We start from the raw sequence: 27,052 nt of genomic DNA on the forward strand, positions 1-27,052 counted from the left end.
TGATGAGATCTTACAGGTAGGAACGGGGTGTACACCCAATCCGCAGCTCTCTTTTGGAGAAGTGTTGTACAGTTAGATGACATGAAAGAAACAATAGAGCAATACCCGACGGTTTATGCACAATATTTTGGCGAAGCATAATATTATGAGCACATTGTTTAGGGTTGTGTGAACTAAATATCACTTTTGGAATTAGAGCTTATAGCACATATAGAAAAATACAGTACAGGACGACCCCACACATCATAAACAAACAAGCGAGAGAAATCATCAGTTCGTTTTGTATCCGTTGCATCACAGGATTCTCTTTTCTCAGATCGTGAAGCACAGTGGCTCCTTTGTTCTTGTGGGGAAATGGAATATCGGGAACTGGAACGCCCAGGAAATCACACAGAGGTTTCCAACCTTCCTTCACTTCATAAACTAACAACCGGGTTTTTGGGACAACCTGCAAATACAGGAAATGTACACTAAAACTTTATGTAATATTACATATGTATAAGGTTCACTGGCTTTGCAACCAAGGCATTGCAACCCAGCTGGATCAACCACTTTTTCCTAACAAGTCGAAGCGAGATTTGGAAAATCAAGCTGCTGGAGAGGATTGAACTCACGACCATGAGCTAACCAGGCCCACCGCTCTACCAACTGAGCTACAGCGGTTTCACGGGGTATATTGTGGCCACGGAACACTGGTTTTGGCCTTTGATAGCCAAATATAAATGGCCTGCGCAGTGGGGCGATCCTGCCTTGCTATGCGAAAGCATGGTAATACTTTTACGTATATGTATAAGATGGAAACGATGCGAAAAATTTGGGAAAACATGGAGTCAAATTTATCAACTTAACTTTTCGATTCTATATCAAACCCTATGGAACGATCATCGGCTCTTTATAATTGCATGTACAATTTGATAATGTGTCGAAATCATCTTGGTACCATAATGTTGAACCATAATTCAAAAAGTTTTGGATAATTTCGTTACAACCATAGATCTCTTTTTTGCCACAAAACTAATCATATTATACCTGTTTAACTCTTCTCTCGTGTCGACGTTTATTGCGTTTCAATGACTCCTCGTTGTGTAGCTTTATAAACATCCGGGGCCACGACATGTTGCCGAAGTGACGAACTATAAAAAACATGCAGGTGATGAAATTGTTTATCGCGATGAGGAATTTTTTTCTATGAATGGGAACCCTTGGCAAAGTTTCATTCACTCACAGAAACCAAAAAATAAGAAATTGTGTAAAACTTTTTATGACGTGTTTTTTTGGATATAAACCAACAACAATGTCTCGAGAACGAAGGTTTGTAAGAAAACGTTATGTTGCCATGTAGTTGCATGGATCATAATTTTGTCAAAAACCTGTTTATCTTTTCGCGTGAAAAGCTCCAATAAGAAACTCACTGATTATAGCCATGTAAAAGTGCATTCTTATGCCAGTGATGGTGAAAGTTTTGGCAAGCCGAAACGGAATATCGTTGTTAACTTAATCGATTTGTTTCACGAAGCTCCGATACCAAGAATCGTCATCACGGGTTGTTAGAATAACCTGAAACAAGTCTGATGTAAGAAATCGTAAATATTTAAATATATTAGTATTTTTTACACATAATAAGACGTTTCGCAGCATATATCGTTTCGAGTGATTAATTGCATTCATACCGATAATTTGTTTAATTTCGACTTTGAAGAAAGCAATGACGCAAAAGATTTTTTCTAATGTATTTCCTTGGAACGTGCATGAGGGCCACAACCTATGTACGAGATGTTATATATGTTGTTCCCGTTGACTACGTGTGCGTTATTGGCCCTATTCTGGAAGCAATTGTACTGCGAGTTCGTGTTTAAAGAATCACTGCTGATTATTGTACTGTTAGCGACAGTGCTGTTAACTACTGGATTATTAAGTATAGCGCTGTAAGATGAACAAACCTTTGTATCAGGAAATGCGTCAAATATTTCCTCCCAGTAATAATTGCACGGATCGTCGGCTACAGCGTCAACATTCTCATACATTCGTCGCATATCTTCCATTTTAAATCCATTCTGAATTTGTCTTTTCCAATCATCACCAAGGTAGTAAAAGTTTTCCATCCGGTCGTACACGTTGTAACCTAACAAGGTTAAGGCGGCTGTCATGGTTTTGGTTCCAGTTTTTGGGAGTCCGGCAATAATTGCTTTCATGATTAAGGACAAATTTTTAAATGAATTTAACCCGATAGAATAAATACTGCAATTTGCTGCATGATTGAAATGCATTACAATGATAGCAGCTAACCCAACAGATGAAACAAAACTACGAACATCAGCTTTTCAAATCTCCCAAGTTTGCAGTTTTTCATAACATCTCAATCACCACTCGCTAGATATTTTATCGTACAGGGCTTTCCCCATACTGAAGCCATGTTTTGCGTCGTTCTACAACACGAACACGTCTCGTTAAATCTTTGCAAGGCAACAGCTGAGTAATCGCACCCAGCTCGCCACGACGTATTTTTGCAAAACGTCTGCAGACACTTGTTTGTTACGTAGGTTATTGCGCAACATCTTGTGTAATGGTCTGACAGATAACGCTGAAGCATTCCGTGCAATGCATGACGGAGCAAGGTCGCCACACATGCCTCAAATGGAGATCACAGATATCGTATACCATGCACAGTCGTTGCAACCAATCAATTGCAGTCAAGGCAAAACGCTTAGCAGGAAGCTTGGTTTTTCGGATCTGTATTATTCACTAATTTAATACCGTTTGTTGTTTTCGGACACACAACTTGTCGGGTCATAGAATGGCATGCTCAGCAAATTCAATTCGACACAAGCGATTAGAATCGACACAAGCTTGAAATATCTCTTTTGTCGTTGGTTATATCGCCACATTTTCTACGCACGTTGCAATCAAGCAGAAAGCCGCAAAATCACTACTGTGACTTGTATGTGGCAGAACAGCGCCGAAACCCAACGGTTATGCCCATGCTGATGGGTGCTAAAACCAACAGAAAATTTAATAAATACGTCTTTAATACGATTTACATCAAGCAAGCAATTCAGTGCATCGTGTACATTGTAATTGTAATTAGCCTCTGCATCGCTTGCGGCGACACAACCATACTTTTCCTTGCAAGCTTGACTAGCCAAGCGTAAAAGTCACGTGCCTACCGTATCCGAGAAATGCGCGTATTTTCCGTTTTCGGAAGTTTTGAAAAAAGCAAAAGATCAGTCGATAAATTGTTTCGATCAAATAAAAACGGTTCGTCTGAATGCAAAGGTCCAAATTTCGGTATTGCACAGATCCTTGCTTCTATATGAATATCTTTTGTCTCTCCAGGGAAAATAAAAATCCCATACCAACATCGACAAACACCTTATTCCAAAAAAGCTGGCTTTAGACTTGTTATAACTCATAGCACATGATGTAGTTAATCACGGGTTCTTTGATCAGGATTTTTTCATAAATGATGAAGGAGTCTAACCTAACACTCCCAATTCAGTCTAAACCATCAGACTGTGACTGTCGAATTAAAATGTATATAATTTTTATATTGTGAAATTGGCAAACGTTTTTTGGGCTAGTTAGTTGGATTTGGTTCAATTGCAAACATTCAATATGCCTTTATTGATAATGGTAATTTTCCTTGATTGAAGATTTAAATGTGACAAAATTGTCAACAACAGAAAAATTGTCATGTATTGATTCAATTTAAAGCCTTCTTCGTAAAATGGAATGCCGTCTTTTACATTATCCAATCATTACATTATTAGAGATTATAGTTTGTTTAGTGCTAAGGCTCGTGTAGTGTTTTTGAATATTGCCGGCTTATTTACAAAACAATGGTAAAATCCATTGCAAACGCCTGGTTCCAACAGGTTGGCATTAAAAGTGGGTTGACAATTTTCCCTAGAAACTGTTATTTTGGTGCTTTGACATGGGTTATTACATCAAGAACATATGCCTGTTGCTATAGGGCACATTTCAATGATCGCACAGGCGCAAATATAAAACGACATAAGGCTGTCAATCAACTTGCGACAAAAGTGTCATGCCGACGGAGATAGTTGAATGCTGAGAAGGAAGTATGGAAGCGTGTTGTCAACCGCGCTAACGTTGAAGAGGAAGGGCGAGTTTTGAAATATTAACTTATGTGAAAATATGGCTAGATTTTTGTTATGGTTAGGATTAAGGCCCAAGTGAACTTTTTTGCATTACATGTGATATTAAATTCCATATTTGGTGAAGACACCACAGTCAACGTAGAACGTTCAACAAATTCCCCGCATATCGTTTATATATTTTTTTGCTAGGCGTAAAAATTTGTTGCCTGATTTCAACTTTTAAACCAACCCGAAAGATTAGAAACGAAGCAAGTTAACAGATATCAACACACAATCCTAATGCCTGCGTTGTTGGCCGCTGAGTGGTTTAGGTTTATTCAGCAGGAACTATAGCTGTTATAACATCTAATCTAAGTTTTCGGTATGGGTAACGCAATATAGAAGTGTTGCAACGCCAAGCGTGAAAGAGCAAAAAAGGCGACTGCGGCGCTTGGCGATTCAGGGGTTTACAACATATTTCTAACAGGACGACGTTAAATTTAGCATCTGTATTGCTTGATTATCAATATTGTTTAGTGGCGAGCAAATGCAAACCTGGGGAAAGTGAAAGAGTTGTTCTTGAAAGAAACACGATATTGTGAAATTTACAAAGGTTTTTAATGCATACATTGATAGTTATAACTTGCCATGTTTAAAGATTGAGATGCAGAAGAATTAAAAACAGAAACATCGATCCGCATTTTGACTCCTAAAAGTAGAAGCAAGGTTTACCAAATTTATGTCCATTTTAAATAACAATGGCATTTTATTATCAGAGCTTGAAACGGCGCAAATTATTGTTTAAATGAAAAACAATTCGTAAAACGTAAATTGCAAACAATGCAGTCACCAGTAGCCACTGGGAGCTGCAGAAAATAACAAGATTTGAGATGCGTTTGTGTTTTATCAGATATTGGCTGGAAATGATGATTGATGGAATCCTGCTCTCGTTTATCACAATTGCCGCAGCAAAATATGCCCCTTGGGACCGTAAGTATATTATGTTACAAATCCAACTAATAACTTTTTATCGCTGTCTTTTGTGGATGCAGTTTTAGTTTGTTGTAAACTTCAATTACAAAACACGAGGATTCGTGCACTGTTTTATTCGATTCTGGTTGATGGGATAAATGTTACTGTGCAGGATTCAATTGCGATAATGGGAACAAGGTGGACGCTCGTTACTTCTGTGATGGCACTGCTGCTTCCTGGAGAATGTGCTCGGACAGAAGTGACGAAAAATCGGCCAACTTTCCCACCTATCCTGCAAACCTCACTAGTGCTTATATGAGGTAAAAACCCAAGCATGTTTGGGATATCCGTTCTTTCAGGGTTTGGTGACAGGTAAGTGGTATTTTTTTCCCGGGTCATTCATATTTTAGCAGCATCAGCAGTAAAAGTGTTGTATGTTCGGTGTGCTTGTTTAGTTTTGACCACACCCGGTTTCGCACCCAAGATATCCAGGTCACCAATCCCGATCAGGTTTTATTCTTGGAATATGGGTCGAGCGCCCAGACCTATCTTGCCAGTATGACAAGCGTTATTGTATTATCTAGATTATTATCTAGAAAAACTCCTAATTTTGAAACTTGGAAAACTCCTAGTGTTAAAAAGTTTGAGAATGGGATTAAGCTTAAACACCAATTGTCAGTAAAGATTGCAAAATTAGTGTGGTTTTGTGAGCGGTCAATTATCAACCTTATGTTAAAATAAGTACTAAAGTCCATTCATTAGTGTTTATTTGATGTAGTTCAACGTACTTTTTATGAAGTTGCAACAACAAGTTTGACTACAGCGACTCAAACAAAGTATGCGCTCTAAGACGTATGGAGTTTTGCAAAGGGGAAATCCAATGTGTTGGCAAAACGCTTTGTGACATCTGCCCCTCCCTCTTCCAATGTCCTAACTCAGCTTGTTGGAACCGTTCGACTGTTTGTGATGGTGATCCTTGCAATGACTGTCCAGCTTTCCAACAGTGGAATAACGGCTACGGCTTTAAATGTATTCGGAATGGCAGGAATTGCAATCTTCCGCAGTTACTGGTATGGGACGGCATTGCCGATTGCGACGATAAATCGGATTTGTGTCACACGCCAGGAGAAGGAGATGTCAGGTATTTTTTTACAAAATCAGATGTCAAATTTGCCAACAGAAGAGCGGTAACGTCGCGTAAGATGTCGGCAATTTTGTTATTGCAGAGATATCCGAACTTCTTCATCCTTTAACGAACAGTCGTGTTTCCAATGCAAAAATGACACCATGATTATCTCAAGGTCAAGTGTTTGTGATGACGTCATTGATTGCCCTGATATTAGCGATGAATCCAATTGTAGTAGAGAAGCTCTTCAGCAATATAGGTACAAAAATCACAACACACTTTAGGTGTCCTTATTATTGAAAACATAGTTTTAACATCGTGATAATTGTAAGCAGTCAAAATCAACGCTGTGATTGCTTCGACCGTCACGGAGTCTGTCACAACGCAATGAACGAAGCCAACATTTCCTGTGACCTAACAAAAATTGAAATCTGCGACCAACTCGCACCCTGTGAGGGGAATTACCCATGCGAGTACCACTGTTCAACCAACTTCCAGTGTCCGAATTCAGCTTGTTGGAAACGTTCGACTGTTTGTGATAGTGATCCTTGCAATGACTGCCCAGCTTTCCAGCAATCGAATAATGGACTTGGATTCAAATGCGTTCGGAATGGCAGGAATTGCAATCTTCCACAGATGTTTCTATGGGACGGCATTGCCGATTGTGATGATAAATCTGATTTGTGTTACACCTCGGAGAATGGAGATGTCAGGTATTTTGTTAAACACTTGACCTAAGAGAGAAACAAAAATCTTTTCCCATTGTTTTGCACAATTATAAATCCTTCGTTTGATGATTGTTTAACAACGCAATGCAACATCCGTGTGCATTATGGCAGAGACGTTCGAAATCCTTATTCATTTAATCATCGGTTATGCTTCCAATGTGTAAACGACCCTATGATCATCTCAAGATCGAGTGTGTGTGATGACGTCATCGACTGCCCCGATAAGAGTGACGAATGTTTTTGTCAATCTGGGAAAATCAAAGAGTGCGTCAAGTTTCATTAGTAAGTGATAAACGTCCACATTTATGAAAAAAAATTTTTACGAGGTTAAAATTTTGACAAATATATTTTGCTAAAAAGCATCGTCAGTTTTTTATTTAAATAGAATCTTTGCGTTCATATAGCGCTATAAGAATGGAGAGTGATTCCTTGAATCGTGTAATATGAATAAGTTGGCGTTGTGTTTAAATAATGAAGGTGCTAACGGCGTTAGTGTAAATTTACCTGGCAAAAAGAAAAGCCTGCTCTTTTCAGAATTCTTGATAAAAACAATTTTAATGAAAAACTTCATAAAACATAAGATTGCGACAGCGCGAATCTCACAATAACCCATTTTTTTACCTTTCCAGTAATGATACGGAAATGCAGATCGACTGCCCAACAACAAAAACAACCTCCTTCATACAAGGAAGGTGGAATTGTGAGGTAAGCAAATAATTTTTCGTTTCGTTTGTAAAACAGAAATTTGAGAATGTCAACAAGACGGTGTGCTAATATACTTGCTACATGAATTCCAACTGATTAAATGGGTAAATGAACATGTAAGTCCGTTGAGCATCTGTGGAAATGTGGGTTCCATGGTTAAAATCGTTTGGCGTTGATTTCTTAGACCAACACATTTCTCTACTAAGCACCTTCAGTATCTTATTCAAATAAATGTATCTTATAAAACTTAACGATTCATTTACAAAAAATATAATAAAAAGTGATTACTAGGACTGACCTAGATTATTGCACAATCATCCAAAATACTGGTTTACAGAATATAGATATTTCGCCTATACGACATCATCAGTATTCTAAAAGCAACAAACATAAATAAAACAAAAGCAAACATAATGATTGGTATTAAACGCACACATTCAGACTTACATATATTTAACATCCAGACTATATTACTGCACGAAATTAAATAAAAATGGAAGCAGAGCTGCAGTCAACGTGGGATGTTTAATGCAGGATTGGCGTTGGTGGGGGCCGTTCAACAACAACCTAATGTGCGATGGAAAGAGGGATTGCCCTGGTTTCGTTCGCAAATATAATGGTGGCAGATACTTTGAGGAAGATCCTAAAGTTTGCAAACATCGGAAACACTGCAACGCAAAAAACGGTCTTCTCAACATTCCCCAGAGCAAAGTATGCGACGGTTTTATCGATTGCAAGGATAAAAGTGACGAATATCCAGAAGAAATGTGCAGAGAGAAAGGAAGGTTCTATTGTTCAGCATTAAATGGGGCCAAGGTAAACCATCCATTGTCAAAAATTTGCTCAACTGACGTACCTATAAGAGTTTAGTGCTAAACCGATTTAAAGCTGTATTCTTACTGTTAACACAAATTGTTATCTGACAATAACTGTGTTTCATATCTTTGCTCATTCATGCGACACAATCATAAAAAAAAATCAAGGGAAGATAACAAACAATGCTTTTTCATATTTTTATGTTTTTTCGATATTATACAAGTAGGATAAAGAAAAGAAAAAGGAAACTAAAATGTTTTAAAAAAGATTTAACAACAAACCTTTCGCACAAATCAGACATCGATCAACAAATTGGAGATTTGTGACTTCACAATAAACTGCGATGATCAGAGTGACGAAATCAACTGCACGAATGACGGAAGGTTTTATTGCGAAAACAAAGAACCATTGTTCGTTAAGAAGAAAAAGGTAAACATATATGTATAATATCAAAAGTTTCATAATCTGTATAAATATAATTTTTGTTACAAGATTTGTACATCGGTAAGTGGTTGCGTGTGATAATATCTATGCGGTTGCACCAAAAAGCTGCAATCGTATGTAGTCTTATGCAAGCTTTTGAAAAAAAATTTTTTTTATTAGCAATGGTAAATAATTTGTAGGTCGCACCATTTTTACTGGTAACTTACAAGTAGGACACTGGCAATTGCGTCAACGAATTTTTCAGCCCAAAGTTGTTTCAAGTTTACTCTTTCCAGAAATTCAATGGAGTCGGCGACTGCTCTGATTGGTCAGACGAGTGCCCAACAAATACAAAAGTGATCAACGAAAACATATTTTCATCACGATACGAGTTGATTGCAAACCCATTTCTACGAGCCATTGTCTGGATAATGGGGATGCTCGCCATTGCTGGAAATTTGGTACATTATGTGTTTAATTTAATCTGGTTATGTTGTTCAATGGTTTATCGGTGGAATATGGGTTCACTATTTGTTTTTAAGATTGTCGTGGTGATGGAAAGCAAAACTTTGGTGACAACAAAATCGCAATCTGCTGCATTTCGCGCAAACCATCTGCTTGTTTTAAACCTATCGGTTTCCGATCTACTCATGGGAGTTTATCTGATCATGCTCGGCGTTGCTGGTGTCAGATACTCCGGAAGTTATTGTGCCAATGACCTTATTTGGAGATCAAGCGGAAGTTGCACCACAATGGGTGTATTGGTTTTGCTTTCAAGCGAAACATCGGTCTTTACAATGGTTCTGTTGACCATATTCCGACTGTATGCTGTGAAAAACGTAAGTATGCTATCGTATTTGGTTAAGGCTGGCTCTCGTTTTACCAACTGAGCTACCCAAGGCCGTCTTGTAATAGGTGTAAATGCGGTAAAAATTCTATCAATCGCAAAGGTGGGATTAAGGATGGGTTAAGTCATGAGTGAGACACCAAAAGTCTTGGTTTCAAAATATTATTTTGCGACAAACTTTATAATGTGTCCTTGCGTTGCAGCCTTTTGATGCATCTCTAAAACCAAAACTGAAAACCGTCATTCTCTCGCTTATTCTCTCCTGGACATTTTCGTTTGCAATTGCCTTTGTCCCTCTTGCAACCGAACTTCATCATTTCTACGAAACCAAAGCTTGGATGAATGAAAATCCGTTTTTTGACAAAGCTACAGTTGACATTTCCAGTAAGAAAAAAAGATCGTGTGAACTTCCAAACCAGATTAAAGTATGTAAGCTTTATGTATACAGGCATGTACAACTTCATGGATCAATTTTTAACTTTTAAACACAAATTTACCAGCAACGATTCCAAAGCACTAGAGAGTGCTCTCTTGCGGGTATATGATGCTGATTCCTGGATGGATTTTATGGATATTCTTGAGGATTACAATTACACGGAGTTGTTTGCCATTTCGGGATATTTGGGGTTTGTTCTTATTTGCAAATAACTTTCAACTTTATAGCCACAAAATGTTGTTTAGATATTACAGCAGCAGCAGTGTTTGCATCAGCAAAATGTATGTAACAACAAGTGACAAGGCATGGGGATTTTCAATCGCCGTCATTACTCTCAACTTCCTGGCCTTCATATTTGTGGCAGTGACCTACATTTGGATTTATAAGAGGTCGACTGCCAGTGCTAAGCAAGTCAACGAGAGACCTGGAAAGGCGGCAACGAAAAACAAAGGCAAGCACATTTGTATTTGCTGACGTATATTATAACCTTAATGCAACTTTTTGGCAGAAATGCAAAAGAAAATCCTCCGATTGATCATCACCGATTTTCTTTGCTGGGTGCCCATTTCCATCATGGCATTTATAAACTTCGCTGGAGTTCCTCTACCCCCAGTAATATACGCAGTGTCAGCAATCATCCTGCTCCCCATCAACAGCTCTCTAAATCCCCTCATCTACTCTAACGCCCCAAAACTGCTTTATAATCGAGTCCACAGTGGCCTACGTTGCGTTTTCAGGCGTCATCCACAAGAAGAACAACGGGAATATGTAGCCATGGTCGCCAACACAGAAATCTTTCTTATGGTTGAAGCAGAATCTGCCTTGTAAATAAACCTTGGATTTCTTCTAGAAAGATTTAGGTGTTTAAGGTAATGAATTTCCCAAAAAAGTTGGTGCAATCTTACTGAATCACGCGTTTTTAACTGACTTTGCAACCTGCTTTGTTTGTGATGCAAAATGGATTTGGATAAAAATTATGAAATCCGTGCGCTTCATTCGATGCCAGAAACTAGCATACAACAAAATAACTTCTACATTTGGTGATCATAATCCGTAAAAGCGTTGTTTCGTTTGTGTTCCATCACAAAAACTTGCTTTTGTTGAATCGAAGGAAGTATTTCCGTACGTTAGCATCGTACAAGGTGCAAGTCAAAGTATAGGATCAAATATTATTTTAGGAAGATAAAGACGAAGCAATGACGTTAACTGGAATTTATATTCTGTCACATGAAAAATAAACCAAAAAAAATTGAACACATTCTTAAAACGTCCTCTTATGGCACTTGTACATAAACCTCATCTTGTGTTTTTGCGTTGAAGATTTTGTGTGACGTTGCGTCATAATGAATAAAGCTTGTGTTCAGCGGTTTATAATTTAACCGTTTCGATGGGAGTTGTACGTGTAATTACAATGTTACATGAGGTATAACTTCCATTAAACTTCCATATTGTCTACTGCTATTTTTGTTGCCAGGCATACTAGTTAATCAGAATTGCTCTTCTGGCACTTAGTTTCTAAAGTGTTTATTGGAAACCAACGTTTCGTCTGCCATCCGGCGAGACTTCTTCAGGGTTATGTCAACAGTAAAGCATCACGCACATAAAACACTAAAAACGTAGGAAAAACGCAGGAAAAACACAAGGAAAAAGGAATAGATAAGACTGGCACCGCTTGCATCGTCACGTGAACCAGGTGTGTAGCGGGGCGTAACATTTACAACAAGTTGTTGTATTCAGCAGGAAAATATACGCATTGCTCCTTATCGTTTATGCAATGGTCGTTTTTATGGATGTGGAGCGTCTCTGTTTTTCCTGCGTTTTTCCTACGTTTTTGGTGTTTTATGTGCGTGATGCTTTACTGTTGACATAACCCTGAAGAAGTCTCGCCGGATGGCAGACGAAACGTTGGTTTTCAATAAACACTTTAGAAACTAAGTGCCAGAAGAGCAATTCTGATTAATTCCATATTGTCATTGGTTTCAATTAGTACTTGCCGTATATTATGTCACGCCTGTATAACTTTAACCTGGATATTAGAACTTCAGGCAAAGTAAATCGAAGTGGATTATGTAGGAAATTTATCATGGACGACATTTGACATTTCAAAATAGTTTGTCAGGCCGATAAACTTAGGTGCAGAAAACTTGGAGTTATTTAATGTGAATATAAATGCCAAAGCTATTATGCTTCTCATTGAGCAGACGTTTCGAAAACAAGTGCGTTCATCACCAGTGCTTATTCGGAATGAGTTGCAGCAAGGCGCGCGCAGAGGTGGGCAGGCAACTGAGCAAACAAAAACAACAACACGAATGAAACACATCACGTGACTGTAGCTGACTCGGAGGTCTACGACAGTGACGTCATCATTTCAGATATGACAGACAGCAGAGAGGACCTAGGTGTTGAAGAGGTAAAATGGTCTGCAAGCTATCTTCTACGTTAAGTGATGGTTTATGGAGCTGGATATAAAGTGTTTCCGGAATTAATGCGACGTTCTCACATGTGACGTTTTGCAAATGCTGGGCATGTGACTATCGCCGAAAAGCGGAACTGTTCCGATCTGGTGCGCAAGGTTCACACATTGTGACATATAACATTAGGTGCTTCAGTTAAGAAGAAAGCGCAGCAGACTTGGTAATTTTTTGCCTCAATGCTTTTCAATAAGGATGTTGGGTGTGTACATCAAAGCATCATATTTATCAAAAACGGTTTCCTAACATCAGGTTTATCGTTACATCAGGTGCATGGCTCAGGCCAAAGTAAAAGTACAATCGTAGCTTTTTCGAAAAGTGTTGTTTTCTCTTCCAATTGCACGTGTTTTTCAGTAATATTGATGTTGGAAGAATAGCCCTAAAAAGTGATTGCTATTTGGATGTCAATGCAGTCGATAGATTGATAAATACAACATTTTTTATAATTCTTCGTGAAAGCTGATTCTTCATAAAACTCATATTCTTCACAACATTTAAAGATCACGTGATCATGGATCGAATGTTAGAGGTGAGGAATACGCTTAGAACGAGTTACTATTATTGAGTTTAAAGGTTATTGTGGAAGAAACGTTAGACAAAAACAAACGACATGGTTTAGATAAAGCGCTTCAATGCCAAGTGTATTTGGTGCGTTCCCTCGGATGCGGCTCCTCGTAACCTTGCGTTTTGCGACAAGTTGAAGCTGTGTTTTGATGACGTGCTTGAATACGTGGTGGTCAAGTTCGTCTCACTTCCGAGAAGCGAAGCAGAAGAAGAGCTGGAAGAAAAGTAAGACGTCACGTTTATAACTATAAGCACCACAGGTAGTTTCGCTTTATTCCGTATCGTGATATAGCACTTTGCAGTGGTGAAAGTAATCCGGGACGTTACAACCGTTCCAACGACTGGTATGTCCTAAATAGTTATGAGAAACTGTAATTTAGTAAATTTATTTACAAATTTGAAAAATTCCACCTAGAATTCAAAAACAGAATTGTTTATTTTTGCGTGTTAATTTTATTATTCCGGTGGGAAATATGTTTCACCTAAACCACTAGTATTTTAACTTTCTAGACTGTTGGAAGATATTTCCACCTTGCAAAAATTCAGCCACGACCGAATCGCTAAAGTGTTCGGATATACGAAGTGGAGCAACACCATGGGCATCCTCACAGAGTATTTACCCAGAGGAAACCTACAAAAACTTCTCATAGACGAGGAAACGGTTATCGATGACGTCGTACTGCTGAGTTTTGCCGCCGATGTGGCCGACGGACTATCGTTCCTCCACAACAATACGAGTTACATAGAACTTTCCAAATGTAACCTTACGCCAAAGCGTATCTTAGTAACCGATGATTTTCGGTGTAATCGATTGTTGTGGTGAAATAATGAGGAACCATGCGTCGAACCACACACCTTTTACAGCCCCGGAGAGACTGAAAAATCCCCAACTTGCCGCAGACAGAAAGGAAGACGTGTTTAGCTACGGTGTGACATTATACGTCATGGTAGGTCGCCGGATGCTCTCCAATACTCAAAGTCACGAGGGACAAATGTTCTCACTCCCGAAATGGGGTTGGGATATATTGCAATATACACAGCCCTCGGCCATACGAAACATGCTACGTGCGAACATGGAGAGCTGCTGTAACGAAATACCAGAGCTGCGGCCCGAAATTGTGAAAGTAAAACTAGGTTTTCAACGCATGTTGATGTAGCAAGGCAAACTAGCACGGCAAAAGGCAACCTTGAAGCTCCAAGAAAAGTTGCCTTGCACAGAATTACCGTTACTTCCAGCTAACTCATGGCTTCCTCTCAACACATTTAACATCTATGAAGTTGAACAGCAACAAATAACAGGTGCGCGCGTTACCTTTACAATTCAAGCACCGAAACAAATTTTTCATTAATCCCAGATGAGACTTTTCCAAAGAGCGCCCACGTTCAAGCCCAAGCCTCACACGTTGCTGATGGTAAGACGAAGTCTCATCATGTTTCGCGCACCGAGTGCGAAAATTGATGTAAAAGCTGGGCTTTAATCGATCATTTTTACTTACACATAACAGCAGAAGGGAGCTCTTCATTGAACTAATTTGATATTTTCAAATCTCCACCTGTGCCAATACATTCTGCATGCTATATTTGCGAAACTTATTTTGGGTGGATGCTATTGTGCAGTAAAACAATATATTTGTCAAGGCATTATATCAATTTTGCCGAGACGTCGTTTACAACTACCTTTGTTTGAAGTATTCTTTTATGAAAGTAAAAGTATGTTTTCATGTCAGGTGCAGCATGGCCTAGATCTTACTCCGGGTCCCCAGCCAGCATTTCATTCCCAACCAAACGTGCAACAACTTCGTACAATGGTAACACAAAACGTTTTTAACCACGCACGCAGAGACTTAAAGCGTGTAATCACTTTAGAAACTTGTCGTTGTTGCGGAATATCTACATTTGTCAGTCATAAAAGAACGACACACTTGGCGTTGTCTGGAACAAAATAAATTAAATAAAAATAATTTCTGGCATACACTTTCAAATATATTGCAAACATAATATTTGATACTCATGAAATGTGTTCGTTCTGGCAGACGATACAATTCCATTTAGTAAATATTCCGAACGGACCTGTGCGAGTTCCCAATCTACTTACCTGGGCAGTGGCGGTATGTATTAGAACCATATAAAAATTGTTGAAATTGTTGACAAAGTCATATTGTGTTTTACAGATGAAACAGAGCCTGAAAGCACAGTTTATCGAACCGATAGTAGAGCTTACCCGCTATCACGAAGCACCAGCTTCACTACGAACCGGACATACGGTAACATATCAGAAGAATTGATGTTCGAATGTTATAGCTATATTGGTCAACAATTTCTTCCTAAGTTCATAATACTCCATAACCTGCTGCTGCATTCTTTTGCTTTATATCGGTGCTTTAAATAAAACGATCTTGAAGACAAAACAATTTTCAATCACAACGCACGGGAGAAATAAATTATCATGGAATTCTGTATAGATGTGGTTGCAAAATAAGAGCAATCTGCTTTATATACTCGTACATATAATGTATGGAATACTTGGGGTCATGAGTTCGAACCTCACCAGGAACGTGTGTTTTTGTATCACGAGGTTAATTAGGATTAGATTTCATTTTTTTGTTTTTATCAGAAATGGACGATCCTGACTACGGAATTTATGAGGATTATGCTTCTGCTGAGTACGCCGAAGTCGGTAAGGTGTTTCCACGTTGCGTTTTGTTTGTAATGTGGTTAAAAAACACTGAACCGGCATATAAAACTACTGCATAGTTTGGCAAGTAATTGAAACTTGATATTAGCAAGCAACGACAAGACGTTTACTTGGTTAATCCTATAGTTTGCAACTTGTGACAGAATCTAGGCAGATATCGGTTTTTTGAGATAGGAATTTGATTGTTAGAAACAAAATGTTTCAAAGTCAGCTATTATATTCTACTACATGATGCTAAAATACAAGGAAATATCGCATCAACACTCGGTGTATGAAAGATGGCGAATCGGCATTCCACCTTAGCAGCTGCTATATAAAAACACGTTAATTGTATCATAATCACATAGCGGTCACGGTTTTGAACGTGCTTATTAAATTAATTTTTATTGCTCTTTGAATTTTAATTGCATCAAAGAACATTGGCAGCATTACAAAGCATTTCGGATCGATGTCAAACTGAAAGCTATTTAAACTACGCTGGGGTCAACTTTAAATGTACTTTGTGTGGTTCCAAATTGCCGTTTAACTTTTGCATTTCCCTTGCAGATGAGACGATACCAATGGTTGTAGATCATAAAAGTGCAACAACGTCAAGACCAGCCTTGCGTGGTAAACTAACCTTGTGGTAAAATAGGGTTAAGGGTAAAGTTTCAAAGTTTCTGGATCACAAAACTGCCAGAAGCGCGGGAAATTTTTATAGGTTTCTCCAAACAAAGTGATATTGCAAGAAATACGTTTTCTATTACTCGTAAAGCAACATACTGTTGTGTAATTGTATCATTATGTGTCCTTTAGTTGACCTAACAAAACGGCGCTTTAGATTCGCCATGCAATCAGCGTGTCTGGCAATGCGACATACGCCTGTGGATTTACTGCACACCTCAGTGGCTAATAATTGCGTTCCTGGCGTTATTTGCGTGTTGGCTTTGCCTATAAAACCTGCGCACCGTTTTGTACCAATACACTTGAACTGTTTGTGACTGAAGAATACAACACATACCAAAGCATTTTGTCTCACACAATAACCATTAATGTGTTTTTTTTAATGATTTGTCGTCTTGTCCTGCAACGACGCGAAGAGTTAATACGCAGATTTTTAAAAGTCGTTTCTGTACGTTTGTTTCATCAAAAAACAACGGTGATAATAATTGTTCAAAGTGGTTTACATTTGCTACTCAGAAGCACAGTTAGAAGCGTTGTCCCGGACAGTTGACCAACCGAACACTGCAGCTGTTGATTCCAGAAACGTTCCACCGGTTAGAAACTTTGAACACTATGGGCTGTTTCAAGGAAACGTTACCAATTTGAAGAAAAAATTCGAATCTAAACAAGGTTGCATTTTGTATTGACAAACTAAACGTTAAATATTATTTGAATATTTTTGACATCAGGTGAAAAAGAAAGACCTCTTCCTTCAACACCTAGGTAAGTTGGAAGTTTTACTTGCTTTAAGTTTTAAAATTTAAATCTTTATTTAAATTTAATATAAAACACAACTTAATTACGGTTGTCTTTTAGGAGAACTCCAATAACAAGCAACGGTCAACAGACAAATAAAAAGCTATCTAAGGTATGGCACGAAACTGTAGTCATAGTTTATGGTAACTTTTACCATTGTTAGTTATGGCGATCCGATAAAGAATTTTAATTTTTCTATGTGTTCCTATTAGTACTTACTTTTTTAAATGCAGGAAACAACGAAGTCCTTTTCTGCAAAGATAGGTGAGCAGGATGTGGTTTTGTATCATTTGTAATAGGGTACACATAAGTTTGGCAGCTTGTGAGTGTATTTTTGCAACGGTTTGCGTGTTTTAGTTTATTTTTGTGACAAAAACTATGCGTTTCTGTAGACAAACAGGAAAGCTTTACTGGTAAAGTCAAACCAGGTGTTCGCGTTTTTGATCACGTGGCCGATGAAAGAATGAATGTTGAAACAAGAAACCATGGCAAAAACACCGATAAAGGTAAAAAAACAAAAATTCTTGTGGGTTACTGCAAGGATTTGGCTTTGAAATTGCTGTTACTCTTGCATTTCCAGGACATTTGTACGCTTCATCGAGTAAGGGAGGAAAATACAAAACGAGACTAAAATTGTTTTTCAAAAACAACGGTATAAAATGGAATATTTACTTGAACGTTGTTAAAATTATTTTTTTCTTTCAGATAAAGGATTATATGAGAAATTATCGTCACAAAGCTCTCTACAAATTCGCACGAAGGCAAAGGAGTTTTGTAAGATAGGAAACTTCGAAGAGACAAAGCATTATGCCAAACTTATTGCCGACAAAATTTGCAACAAAGAATCTTCTTGCCAACTTCTACTGAGCTTTGCAAAGCAATCCCGATTGAGCCAAAAAGCGTTTGACTGCGCTATTTTTTCGATGGTGGCATCGATATGCTTCCAACAGTTGCACGATCCAAATGCTAAGATTAATGGACTGCATGCTTGTGCCGAGGAACTTTATGTTTTGGGCAAAGTTCTGATCAGCAAAAGTTTTAAAACTGTTGTATCTGACGTCATACTTCGTTGGGCGGTTCATTGCAAGCTGTGCGCTGAGAGGACAACCCCGTGCAATGAAGATAGGCAGCAACTTATGGTGTTTAAATGTGGATTGTGTGTTGGACGCATTGAACACTCACTTCGACAGTACAGCCGAGCAGAAATCACCTTAAAAGATCTGATTAGTCAAGCTCCACCAAGAGTAAAGCAATTGAGTGTGACGGCCACTTGCTGGCAGCTACTGGGAGAGGTTTACATGGAGATGCACACGGAAAGATACAATGCTGCATTTCTAAGTGACATGAAACGTGATTCCCATGACTATAGTGTTCCTGCAATCGCGGAATTTACTCACGTAAACTTTCTGAAACTTGCAAAGAAAATGATCGAGAATGCAAAAGGTGCGATAGATTCGTGCGTGGATCTATCAGAAGTTGAAAAACCGCAATGGCAAAAACGGTGCAATAAAAAAATGAAACAAGTAGAGATAGCAGCCAGGCAGCTCCTTGGTGGCAAATACCTTCACGAGGGCAGTAGCAGTGGAGATGAATATTAACTTTGTGTGTCATTGTTTGAAATTGCTTTGGTGGATTTTGTGTAATATTATATAGCCTATTGTATTTACTCGATTAGAAGCCGTCCTCGATTGTAAGCCGCGTGCGATGGTAAAAAATAAATTCCCGGTGTCAAATAATTAACCACAACCTTAAAATTTCCCACTAGTTTCCACCGACTAGCAATCACTGTGCTATAAATATTAAAAGTACAAGTTTTGTTATGAAATCTGTGGCTCGAAAATTTTTATGCTGGCAGATAAATGACACACAAAAATCTTGTAAGCCGCGTCTTCAATTGAATATGTACGGTGTGACTTGACTTGTGTTGCTGTTACAGCGAGAACTTAAGTTGTTTATGTATTTTCCCGCCACTTGTTTTTGTAGCATCTAGCACCTGTGACGTAATAATGTATTTACTTGAGAAATGTACAAGCTGATGGCCACGTTTTTGCTTGGTGCTATGTGCTGTATTTAGACAGGTGAACCAGAAGTTCCGTGCGTCGTTTAAATCCTGTTATTTGTGTGTCGCAAACTAACTTGGTTTTAGCAGTCATATGTAGCTTGTCTATTGTAACATTTTGTTTGGGATGAGTACGTCACTGGTTTATGAACATTGGGAACCACTGATTAAATTAAATTTGCTGATTTAATTATGGTTCCACCTACTTATATTATATATAATTCCTATTATGCTGTCAGCTATATCATTTCTAGAGCATTGGCTCTTTTATAGCCATTTGTCGCACATGATGAAGCATGTACCGAAAACACGTGCGTTAATATTTCTTTCAAATTGTCCGAACCCCAATGAGTTCGTATGTTTCAATTGTGCAATGTGTATGATACCGATGTGAAAGTTGGGTTGTTGACAATTCTACAAAACGTAAGACCCAATGACCGTTGAAACAACGCGGGAAAAAAAGTGTGGAAGTTGACACGTCAGGTAGTGCGAATTTCACACTGTAACTCTCAACTGTTCTTACTTTTTGCACATTTTCGAGTCACGTGCGAAGTTGCCTATGTTTTTGTAAGATAGTGTTTATAAAAGTATATCACAACTGCTGTGCGGAATAGAAGCCACATTGGTTACGCCACAAAAGGCTTTGACAAAGGTCAGTGTTGTGCGTAAGTCAGTTGTACGGAACCCAGTTGAACAAATATACGTTGAACAGTTTGTACGTCTGCCAAGAAACTGCTTTGCGTGTTCTTTAACTCAGGCCAGCTATGGGCCTACTAAATTTGAACACGCATTTGACAAGTCGGGAGAAAAAAGGGGGTGTGGTCGACGAGGATGCCAGAAGTTCTGCAGGAAAGCCTTACTCCGTCTGCAGCCTTCGGTCCGTCTGTTATCCTAATGTGTGAAGAATTTAGTTAGGAACCATGCGTGTGGTGCTACAGTGCATGAAAGAGAGGCGTAGATTTGTTTTAATTTAAAATATATAGTTTACATACATCAATCATTCTCACTGGTAGTCTTAGCACTGCAATTGTGACGAAATTAAGCAACACTCATTCAACCACGCCTAAAAAAATATGTTTTCTATTTTACAAATGCTTTTTTTATGAACCGGTTCTCCACTGTTCGGTTCATTTGTGTGAAGGTCGTGTTTGCGTAGCGTGGTGCCGGTAATTGTGGAAAAGTTTTGCGATTTTGGGCACTCTTCTTGCATGTGGAGTACTTCAACACACAAAGATTTACGTATGGAAATGGGTTTTGACGTCAGCTGATAGCGGGCATTTTAACTGGAATTCCGAACATTTTTACTTTTCTTCTGCATTCCATTTGCAAATCTCTTTTTCGAGACCGATATTTCAACAAAAGTGACGCAAACAAAAGAGAAAAACATTTTGAAAAGAGTGAGATTGAAAACTTGGGTCTTCACTCACCATGGATATGAATGAAAACTTCTTTGAAGGGGTTGAAAAACTCCTTGAAATCTGGTTTGAAAGATCTGACGAAGCAGTCGGGTCTGGAGATGCAAGAACAGTTCCTAGGTAATTCATTCTACAGTGATAACTAGAAAAAGAGAAATAGAGCCAAGATCTAAACCAGGGGTCCAATAATATTGTTTGTGCAACCCACAAAAAATTGTGATGTCTCTCCAGTCTGCAGTATATAGCAGTTTCTGCTAAATAATGACAAAACATCTTTCATGCTTGGCATTTAATGTTTTATATTTTGACGTTCGCGTTCCCAAAAAATTTCTAAAAACAGCTAGTGTCATACTAACCAACTTTTGACTGATTTTTGGCAACCTGTGTGGGTTGAAAACTGAGTCACTTTATTACATTTTTTTTAACCTACCGTTTGCAGACCCCAGAACTAAAGCACATAAACAATCTTTGTAGCCATGAGACTGTGGCACTCTGCTAGCTTTTACACTAGCAGACCCATAGGCCTACACTTTGTGGTACTGTTCAGTAAATGTCTATCGTTACCCAACAACAGATGAACCACCATGGAGTGGGTACACCCTGCCTGCAGATCTCAAAGATTATTATAGCTTTTTTTTGCACATAAATGTTTGTAGCATTTTACAATATTGACATGGACTGTATGAATAATTATTGATGTTTGAATGTGTTTTAAGGAAAACGTGGGAAACTGTTTTAGACGTGGTCCGCTGTAAAATACTTGATGAAATATATGATGACAGCCAGACTGCTTACTTGTTAAGGTAAAGAGAAGGTTGTTTACCCAAATGTGCGCAATATATTATAGATATATACAAATTGCATCTGTGGTCATTAGTTTCTGACATATACGTGTGTTTTTTAGTGAATCAAGTATGTTTGTGTCCAAGAGGCGAGTGATTTTGAAGACATGTGGCACCACTCTTTGTCTTCAGGCTCTGCCATTGATTGTCAAAGTCCTCAAACAAGAGTGTGGATTGGACAAAATTGCTGTAAGAAACATTTTTAGTGGTGTTCAAACAGATCTCACTGTGTAAATTGCTCAATTGCAGGATTGCTTCTACTCAAGAAAGAACTTTATGAAGCCTGAGCATCAACCTCATCCATACAAAACCTTTCAAGATGAAATTGTTTATCTAAACAAAGTTCTGTCCGGTAAATTTAATTTTATGACATTATCTCTCTTAAATTTATGATCACTGTATATAATGCTAAGTTCATACCTAGGATAGTTTATCGTAGCATGGTACATATATACTAGTTTTTTTGCGGAATGTGTCATGTTTGCTTTTACCATGGTGTTGATCAACCATTATTAAACAATGTATAAATAGACCCAAAAAAAATGTCTGAGCACTTTTATAATGCAATTAATTTCTTAATGCTTACTTATTTTTGAGTGCTGTTTTATTGTGCATTCAATGATGTTTTTGGTTTGGTTGCCATCTCAACCTGTGCTGTTCACACAGCTTGCAAACAACTAAATAATTTTGTTCCCAAGTTTTTTTTTTCAACAGTACACATGCTTTGTGCATAGTTTGCGAAAATGCATTTCCGTGCAAATTGAACAATTAATGAATTTGGCATGGAAGCCCATTTTGATACGTTTTGATTTTCTTTGTGTTTTGCCTTTAGACATACAAGTAGTAAAAGGAAACCAGCTTGCTCGTGCCTGCCATACATATTTTCCAGGTACACATGCTTCCCATTAAACAGTTTCCTAACCATGTCATTTCTGTGTGAGGTGCTGATTTAACTTCTCACATACTTACCATTGATTGATGAGCATGCATGATATTTTCGCTGATGTTATAATTTACGCTTGTTACTGCATAATTGTTTTATACTTTTTAAATAATGTTGGTAACATTGACATCATAGGCGCCGAACACGGGATGCCGGGTATGCCTCGCATACCCGGACGAAAATCTCGGGTATGCCGCATACCCGAAAATCTGACCAACGTTCGTCATGCTGCTGTTGTGGAGTTTCTCTTTGTCGTTTGAAAAAGGCCCTTTGTTTAATATTCAATGCGGTCTTACCGCACATAAACATGCGTTCATTTGGAAAAGTACTTTGCGTAGCGTGAAGTTTGTAAACAACAAGCCTTAACATAGTCTCACGCCCCACCCTTTCTAGCGCCAAGAAAGATATTTTGCATTTTATGACGTCATAAAATGACATAATATAATTTGGCATACCCGAAAAATTTTTAAAGTCGGCGCCTATGATTGACATTACTAGTGATAGTAGAGTTTACTCAGTAGCAGGTTGGTTAGTTGATTTAAAAAAATTATATATATTTTATTTTATATTTTTTTATTTCAAAAATTGTAATTAATTTTATAACTTGTTTAATCAGATGCAATGAAACTAATACTAAAAGTGATTGCAATTGTTACATCACAGGGAGTGCTTCTTACTGTTTGGGTCGCCTTGATGGTGACTGTTGGTTTCTCTACACTCTGAACCACATCGGCAACCTGGGACTGATTGGGGTCAATGAACCAGACCAGACCCTGGAAATATTGATGACTGATCTGGACCGGGACGTCATGTCCAAATTCTTTTTGCTCGATAAAAATGGCCAAGAACAGGATGGAAATTTTGTCACTGAGGTGTGTTTGGTTTTATTTTGTTGTTATTTTGCTGTTAAGTTAACCACCACATTGGATTGATTTGGTAACTTTCTGTTCTGCTTAAATTATGTGCAAAGACTTTGAGAAAAATGTTTCATTACAATTTTTGCGGGCAAATATCAAAGTAGTATTTTTTGATCATAAAAGCTTTTTGTCAATCCTTGTTAAATACAGGACAAGGTACTTTTTTCTTGGTAAAGAAAATTTTCCACAAAAGATTTCCTTACAACATGTTAATTTCTTTTATTTCAGGTGACTGGAATTAAAGACATCATACCAAACTCAAAAATTAATGCAAAGATGTTTGATCCTTGTGGCTATTCCATGAATGCTTTGTTGCCTGAGGTTTGTTTGGTACTTATTCAGTTTTTTAGTACTGTTTGTAATTCATAATAGAAATTAAAGCTGCTTAACCCTGTTACAGTTAATAATATGAATATGTACAGTTGTATCATAGTGTGTTTCCTGCCAAAGCATTATTGTGAAAATCTATATATATATAATTTACATCAGGTTATGAGTAAGTAAAATTAATTTTATTAAACGTCGTGTGTCAAAAACAGTTGGTTGATTTTACAAAGGAGGAATTCGTCATTTCAATTAGTGTGGTTTCCTCTAAACCATTAATTTGTCATTTTTGAAAATATTTGTGACATGGGTGGTGCCAGCGAAAGCAGGAGTAACTGAGTAAAACATCAAATTGAAATGATTAAAAGCAATATGTTTACAAAAATTTCTAGTTTAAATGTTTCCCAATTGATGTCTTAATTTGATATTACATTACAACCTGGCAGCTCTGTTTTAACATCGTGCTTTAATGTTTTTTGCTTTTCTATGTTAATAAGCAACTCACTTATACCAGTTTCTTTGTGTAGGCTGTAATTGTAGACCACTAAAATCACAATTTAAACCATTAAAATAAATACTAGGGGTCGGGGGCTTGTTAGTTGGCCTGTCAGGTCCGTTTATTGTCTGCATCAGGTGGTACAACCCAAATATAATCATTAGTTCCTCAACTAAGCAATAATCAAAGTTCAAATTCATCATTAATTATTGAACCCACCTTCGGAAAAGAAAATTGGGCAAATTCTTGTCCTCTCATTTACAAAAGAATGCACAGCATACAGATTATAAAAAATGACGCGTGTTATCTGCAACAACGTGACGGGTGCATGCATCGTTGTGTGTTCCCACGGGTGTGACTAAAACTTGACTAAAAAATGCCATTGTTTTCAAGAACCAAGAAGGAAATGTGGCATTGCTCTTTAACTCATGGGACGAAACTTTTTTCCCTTGAAATTTTAGGTGCGAAAAACTTTTGCTCGAATATATTTTATGTTTACGACGGTATTTTGTAAATCTCGATCACAACTAGTGGTATTGCAATTGCTTCACTTTGCATACACTTGTTACTGCAAATTTTCGCTAGTTGCACAATCTGGTGAGCTTCGAAAGTGTCACATTGTTTATAGTTCTTAATCGTGTGGGAAACTATGTCAGTGGTCGACTGACTTCCTGTTAACACTGCATGTTTAATATCTGAGAACATTTGTTATTGCTTTATTGCTGTGCATTAGGCACGGAATTTAATGTGTGTCATGATTTCATTATTTCCTTAGGCATTGTATATTTTATGCCATGAAGAGGTCCACAAACTATAAAATACCAATATTTTTAAATACAGATCCTTAACAGCAAAAAAGTCTTAATTATTTTAATACTGTCATTTCAAGTGCACCAGTGATAATATAATGTTTAAACAATATGTTGCCATTATCACAAAATCAGCATGCAAAAGTGCAATTGTGCAAGTGTCTATTTACTTGATTAATAACCAAACTGTTAACTTGGTTCCAGGGACAGTATTGGACGATACACATAACACCAGAAGAGGAATTTTCCTACGTTAGTTTCGAGACCAACCTGAAGGTGGAAAGTTACAACTCGATCATACAGCATGTGGTCAACCTGTTTAAACCAGGCAGATTTACGATGACCCTGTTTGTCAATAAGGTGTGGATACAGAAAAAAATTTATATATTTTGTATTTAAACCAAACGAAGAAGGGAAAATATGTGCACAATTTTTTTGCATTGGTCTTTGACAGTTTTAAACAAAAAACTATTAAAATCCTCATGATGTCATACTAGTTTGCTACACGTCACAGTGAATAACATATTACTAATGGTTGCCATCAATTGTATTGGTCATCCAGCGAAAGCAAAATTGCACAGATGTGAAGTTTGTGTTGCATCAAATCAGTTACTTTGTCCTAAACAAAAACTATGTACACAAAATTCAACACTACTTGTAACTTGATAAGGTTTGTTACCTAAAGCTGTCACTGTTTATGTCTGTTTAAAAATAAGACTTTAAACCCATCAATAACCAACATTCCAAGTTTAATGTTATTTAAAGTATTTAAAATTTTGTTGTATTTGTGATGAAACAAAAAATATTTATCTAAATTATATGTTGCACAAAGCAAGAAATGATATGATATGCACACAATTTAAGTTTTTTTTTTAACTTGGTGTATAATACAAGTTTGTTACCACAGTTCAGTGCAACTTTTCAAATAACTATGGTATAACTTATTCTACTCAGTAAAAAATACGAATACCAAAATTTTTTAATGTGAACCTATAAAACGGCAGCAAAGCCCAAGTGAAAATGTATGATTGTAATAATTTTTGACCCTTAACCAGGAATCTAATCTTGACCGGTCGGAATGGGACAAACCAGGTGGTCCGAGAGTTGAAGGATTCCAGCATTTCGATATCCAAACTGCCCACCTCCAAGATTACTGTCTTTTCTATACCAGCTACGCAAGGAAACAACGTCTTGTTCACGATTTATAATTGTGTAAATAGGGATAAATGTGAAAGTTTTGTACAAAGTATTTTGGTGGTTTGTCTTCTATTGCAAGGTGTGCAGTTTACCTTTTTAGTGTGGCATGTGTCTTTTGTTCTGCAGTTTTTTACAACACAAGTGTAAAAATGTTCTTGTAAGTTCCGTGCGATTTTAAAGTGTTGCACAAGGTGGTTTAGATTTAAAGAAATTCTTGATCTGTCACTTATGTGAATATTAGAAGGATTTTTTGCACATTCTTAATGTTGAAACATTTTACACAATTTGCAACAAGACAACAATGTGTATGCCTAAAATTCAGATATAACAAGTGTTTTGAGTTGTACTTTTAGTGTAACATTGTGTTTACCTTCATGATTCCTTCCTGTTGGCGTTCATACTTTGAAAACACATGACATCTGGGTTGTGTTCATCCCATTGTCACATTAAGAAGATGACTTTGGTATTAGATTTGTAAATATATGTGCTAATATGCATGTAAACGTGTACAAAGTGTTATGTAAGTGGCACATGTGGTTCTCACGAACCCGTGCAAAACGACGAAACCAACTCAAGGGGCACCGGTCATTGTTTCCTGGTGATGTGGTGTCCTATGTATTTGTACAGCTGTTCTGTTCGTTTCTTTGTTTTTTCCATGTTAGCGTACAAGTTGTCTTTTTGCCGGGCGTGTAAATAAAAGTTTTGCCAAACA

General features: G+C 37.6%; 3 protein-coding genes and 2 pseudogenes across 5 annotated transcripts; 4 read left to right on the forward strand and 1 right to left on the reverse strand.

Annotated features, from left to right (window-relative positions):
* Positions 1 to 95: 95 nt before the first annotated feature.
* On the reverse strand, positions 96 to 2,243 carry LOC145894207 (uncharacterized; annotated as a pseudogene). Its single transcript, XR_014401548.1, has 4 exons — positions 1,941 to 2,243; positions 1,413 to 1,557; positions 1,030 to 1,133; positions 96 to 448 (listed from the first exon to the last, which is right to left on the reverse strand). The product of XR_014401548.1 is annotated as an uncharacterized LOC145894207 (transcript).
* Positions 2,244 to 5,023: 2,780 nt separating this feature from the next.
* On the forward strand, positions 5,024 to 10,978 carry LOC145895867 (uncharacterized; annotated as a pseudogene).
* Positions 10,979 to 12,929: 1,951 nt separating this feature from the next.
* Positions 12,930 to 14,469, forward strand: LOC145894529 (uncharacterized). The gene is made up of 3 exons (XM_082983143.1): positions 12,930 to 13,150; positions 13,241 to 13,410; positions 13,696 to 14,469. Exons 1-3 carry the CDS (start codon positions 13,133 to 13,135, stop codon positions 14,006 to 14,008), a joined length of 501 nt encoding a protein of 166 aa, XP_082839269.1. The 5' UTR covers positions 12,930 to 13,132; the 3' UTR covers positions 14,009 to 14,469.
* Positions 14,013 to 19,822, forward strand: LOC145895868 (uncharacterized). Its single transcript, XM_082984649.1, has 15 exons — positions 14,013 to 14,132; positions 14,343 to 14,484; positions 14,541 to 14,597; positions 14,913 to 14,993; positions 15,219 to 15,293; positions 15,357 to 15,449; positions 15,800 to 15,862; positions 16,427 to 16,489; positions 17,060 to 17,212; positions 17,272 to 17,305; positions 17,399 to 17,450; positions 17,572 to 17,602; positions 17,731 to 17,844; positions 17,919 to 17,990; positions 18,044 to 19,822. The coding sequence occupies exons 1-15, from the start codon at positions 14,013 to 14,015 to the stop codon at positions 18,934 to 18,936; spliced, it is 2,043 nt and encodes a 680-aa protein (XP_082840775.1). The 3' UTR covers positions 18,937 to 19,822.
* A 714-nt stretch (positions 19,823 to 20,536) lies between these two features.
* On the forward strand, positions 20,537 to 27,052 carry LOC145893884 (S-adenosylmethionine decarboxylase proenzyme-like). 2 transcript variants are annotated; one of them, XM_082982256.1, is made up of 9 exons: positions 20,537 to 20,932; positions 21,529 to 21,615; positions 21,717 to 21,843; positions 21,904 to 22,006; positions 22,487 to 22,543; positions 23,261 to 23,469; positions 23,743 to 23,835; positions 25,348 to 25,503; positions 26,199 to 27,052. In XM_082982256.1, exons 1-9 carry the CDS (start codon positions 20,826 to 20,828, stop codon positions 26,349 to 26,351), a joined length of 1,092 nt encoding a protein of 363 aa, XP_082838382.1. In that variant the 5' UTR covers positions 20,537 to 20,825; the 3' UTR covers positions 26,352 to 27,052. The 2 variants fall into 2 exon arrangements, with proteins under 2 accessions (XP_082838382.1, XP_082838383.1); XM_082982257.1 differs by lacking the exon at positions 22,487 to 22,543.

This window comes from Ascidia mentula, chromosome 3, assembly GCF_947561715.1.
Source record: "Ascidia mentula chromosome 3, kaAscMent1.1, whole genome shotgun sequence".
Taxonomy (NCBI): Eukaryota; Metazoa; Chordata; class Ascidiacea; order Phlebobranchia; family Ascidiidae; genus Ascidia; species Ascidia mentula.

Excerpts from the sequence above, each read along its gene's own strand:
- LOC145894529 (XM_082983143.1), top strand. Across the intron at positions 13,411-13,695 it reads GAAGAAGAGCTGGAAGAAAA|ACTGTTGGAAGATATTTCCA; the intron begins GTAAGACGTCAC and ends TTAACTTTCTAG.
- LOC145895868 (XM_082984649.1), top strand. The coding sequence starts at position 14,013 with ATGAGGAACCATGCGTCGAACCACACACCTTTTACAGCCCCGGAGAGA. Across the intron at positions 14,133-14,342 it reads GTGTGACATTATACGTCATG|CAAGGCAAACTAGCACGGCA; the intron begins GTAGGTCGCCGG and ends ATGTTGATGTAG. Across the intron at positions 17,603-17,730 it reads GTCCTTTTCTGCAAAGATAG|ACAAACAGGAAAGCTTTACT; the intron begins GTGAGCAGGATG and ends GCGTTTCTGTAG.
- LOC145893884 (XM_082982256.1), top strand. The coding sequence starts at position 20,826 with ATGGATATGAATGAAAACTTCTTTGAAGGGGTTGAAAAACTCCTTGAA. Across the intron at positions 20,933-21,528 it reads GATGCAAGAACAGTTCCTAG|GAAAACGTGGGAAACTGTTT; the intron begins GTAATTCATTCT and ends ATGTGTTTTAAG. Across the intron at positions 21,844-21,903 it reads GTGGATTGGACAAAATTGCT|GATTGCTTCTACTCAAGAAA; the intron begins GTAAGAAACATT and ends GCTCAATTGCAG.